This window comes from Papilio polytes, unplaced genomic scaffold (assembly GCF_000836215.1).
Source record: "Papilio polytes unplaced genomic scaffold, Ppol_1.0 DF824180.1, whole genome shotgun sequence".
Classification (NCBI taxonomy): Eukaryota; Metazoa; Arthropoda; class Insecta; order Lepidoptera; family Papilionidae; genus Papilio; species Papilio polytes.
The window spans coordinates 1,644,887-1,647,427 of NW_013525024.1; the positions used below are offsets into that span (position 1 = coordinate 1,644,887).

Sequence of the window (2,541 nt, forward strand, 5' to 3'; positions counted from 1 at the left end):
TTATGCCGTAACACACATAAAAAAAAAAATAAAAAAAAAAACATACGGTCGAATTGAATACCTCCTTCTTTTGGGAAGTCGGTCAAAAATAAGCTTTCGGCGATTTTTTAAAGATTACGCGAACTTTAGTATTAAAGTATTATGAGACAGTATTATTAGTTTGGATATGATTTTTATGAAATAATATCTGTCAAAGGATGAATTAAATATTGATATGACATTTACTATCTTGTTTTCTGTTTCACATCACCAGCTCACTATACGTCCCCACCGAGGGGCTCGGAGCCTACCCTAATATGGGGTGACTAGGCCTTAGTCAACCACGCTGGCCAAGTGCGGGTTGGTTGACTTCACACATATCTTTGAATTTCTTCGCCGATATGTGCAGGTTGCATCACGATGTTTTCCTTCACCGTAAGAACGTCGGGTAAATTATGTACATATGAAAATTCGAAAAATCGAAAATCACATTGGTACATGGCGGGATTCGAACCCAAGACCTGTAGATTACAAGTCAAGTGTTCAAACCACTGAGCCACCGACGCTCTGTTTACCTGCTTTATATTATTTTTTACTTGATCTCTAAAAACCCCTTCTTATAACGGATGACATTTCCTTGTAATTCTTTTTAATAAATAAAATATGGAATTCTTATTTTCATGTTAGTTATAACAAGGGAAAGGATAGATATAGCAATGGTAGTTTGTCATTTTGCAAACATAAGTGAGATTTTATTAACTCCTACGGTGAAGTTAAGATCTAAAGGACATTGTTGCGGATGTATTAATTCTTTTTATAATGTTATAGATAATAAATTTTATTATTGAATTTGTGTTTTTTATTTACCAGTTCACTAAAAGATGTAGTACTTTTTATTTGTTTGAGAAAAAATTTATACAAATATAAATATTTATTTGTTGTATGAAAACGTTTACGTACTGCGTGCCGACAATTCTTGTCATAACCGAAATGAACTAGGAATAAATAAAAAAATATATGTAACGGTACCAGCAGAACGGACGATAAAAAGGTTGTTAACAGGCAATAAATTTGACACAAATATCGCTCGCACTGGTCCGTCTACTTTCTTCTAAAGTCACTTACTTGTATTCGACGTCCCCGTTGTTATCACCGCCGCGAAAACTAGTAAAGCTTGAAACCTCTTCATTTTTAATATAACACTGGTCTTAAAAATATTTAGACCTTTTACGAAAAAAAAATAAAAAGTTAAACCATAGACAGGTTTTTTTTTTAAGTCTGCCACACGTGCGACTCTTACAGCCACGGCGGGAGCAATGGTGACGGTTTGCAGGCTCTGCAGACTTTCCAACGGGCGGGATGCGACAACGAAGCCTGTTTTTGATTGTTTTTATTTTATTGTAGTTATATGATATTTTGTTTGTAGCTTGCGTTTTTGCGTTGGACAATGAAAACAAACGCAACTTGGCGAATTAAACCACTATCAAAGTTGAGAATAATTAATATGTTTAAACATAAATATTAATGATTAAAATATAACAAACATTTGTAACAAAACAATAAGTAGAAATTAAACTATTACAAAACATTGGACTGAATGGCAATGTCAAGTCGCAAGGTGCAGTTACAATCGTGTCCCTTCTTTGGGTTCGAATCTCGATTAAACCGTTACCTACCGGTTTTTATACTGACAACCGTTTTATATGTTTCTTTTTAATCGCTTTATGGTCACCAATATGATCTGCTATTGAAATATATGTTCTTCTATGTAAGTAGTACCACAGTTTAGATGTTAGAAATATGGGGATGTAAAGATATTTAAACATGTCTTGATGTTTAATTATGTATTTACAATCAATTAAAACATTAATAAATTTTATATAATAACTATAAAATTAGCTACAGCTTTTTAAAATGTATTCAAATTTGTGGATTAAAAATTAAAAAAATCGTCTTTATCGTAAGGTTCGTCTTGAGCTTCTGCAACTCGCAGCGCCGACAATTTGAACCCTTTCTCTTGCATATCATCGATCTTAGGTAATTCTTGTTTTATCATTTCTTCTACATTAACTTTGTTTAGTTCTTGCTGAAGTCTTTCTTTGAGAGGACCCTCTATAGCATCCATTATTTGATACCTTAGTAAATTTGGAAGCACGTTGACGGCCAACTCGATTATGTAATCTAATGTTCCCGCACCGTCGAAACGAACTTGAATGTTACCTACTTCGAGATCTAAATCTCTGAATTGAGGTTGTTTCCTTGTGTCCAGCGGCTGAGCTAGTACTATTCTGCCACTTATGTATTCAACTGAGAAAGAGGCCGTGCCCGCTCTTGACAACAGACCGCTGATAGCTGATATCTCCCATTGCGTAAGGCCTTGCAACTTTTGTGTTCCAATTTCAAAGTCAGCTATGACCGTGTTGTTCTCTAACTTTAAGGTAATGTTGCCCACTCGTTGAAAAGAAGATATACCCATAATCCAAGTATGATTTAAGTTGATCGTAAACACGCTGGCTGTTGTGTTGTAATCCTTAACTTTATAAGGATCGAGTTCCATTTGTC

General features: G+C 34.5%; 2 protein-coding genes across 2 annotated transcripts in view; both read right to left on the reverse strand.

Annotated features, from left to right (window-relative positions):
• LOC106111137 overlaps positions 1-1,308 on the reverse strand; it is a 12,148-nt gene extending 10,840 nt beyond the window's left edge. Inside the window, exon 1 of the mRNA XM_013293128.1 lies at positions 1,105-1,308. Coding sequence (XP_013148582.1) covers positions 1,105-1,168 — 64 coding nt within the window. The 5' untranslated portion in view covers positions 1,169-1,308. The remainder of the gene's footprint in view (positions 1-1,104) is intronic.
• Positions 1,309-1,867: 559 nt separating this feature from the next.
• LOC106111003 overlaps positions 1,868-2,541 on the reverse strand; it is a 2,236-nt gene continuing 1,562 nt past the window's right edge. The window contains exon 4 of the mRNA XM_013292971.1: positions 1,868-2,539. Within this exon, the coding sequence (XP_013148425.1) occupies positions 1,913-2,539 (627 nt within the window). The 3' untranslated portion in view covers positions 1,868-1,912. The remainder of the gene's footprint in view (positions 2,540-2,541) is intronic.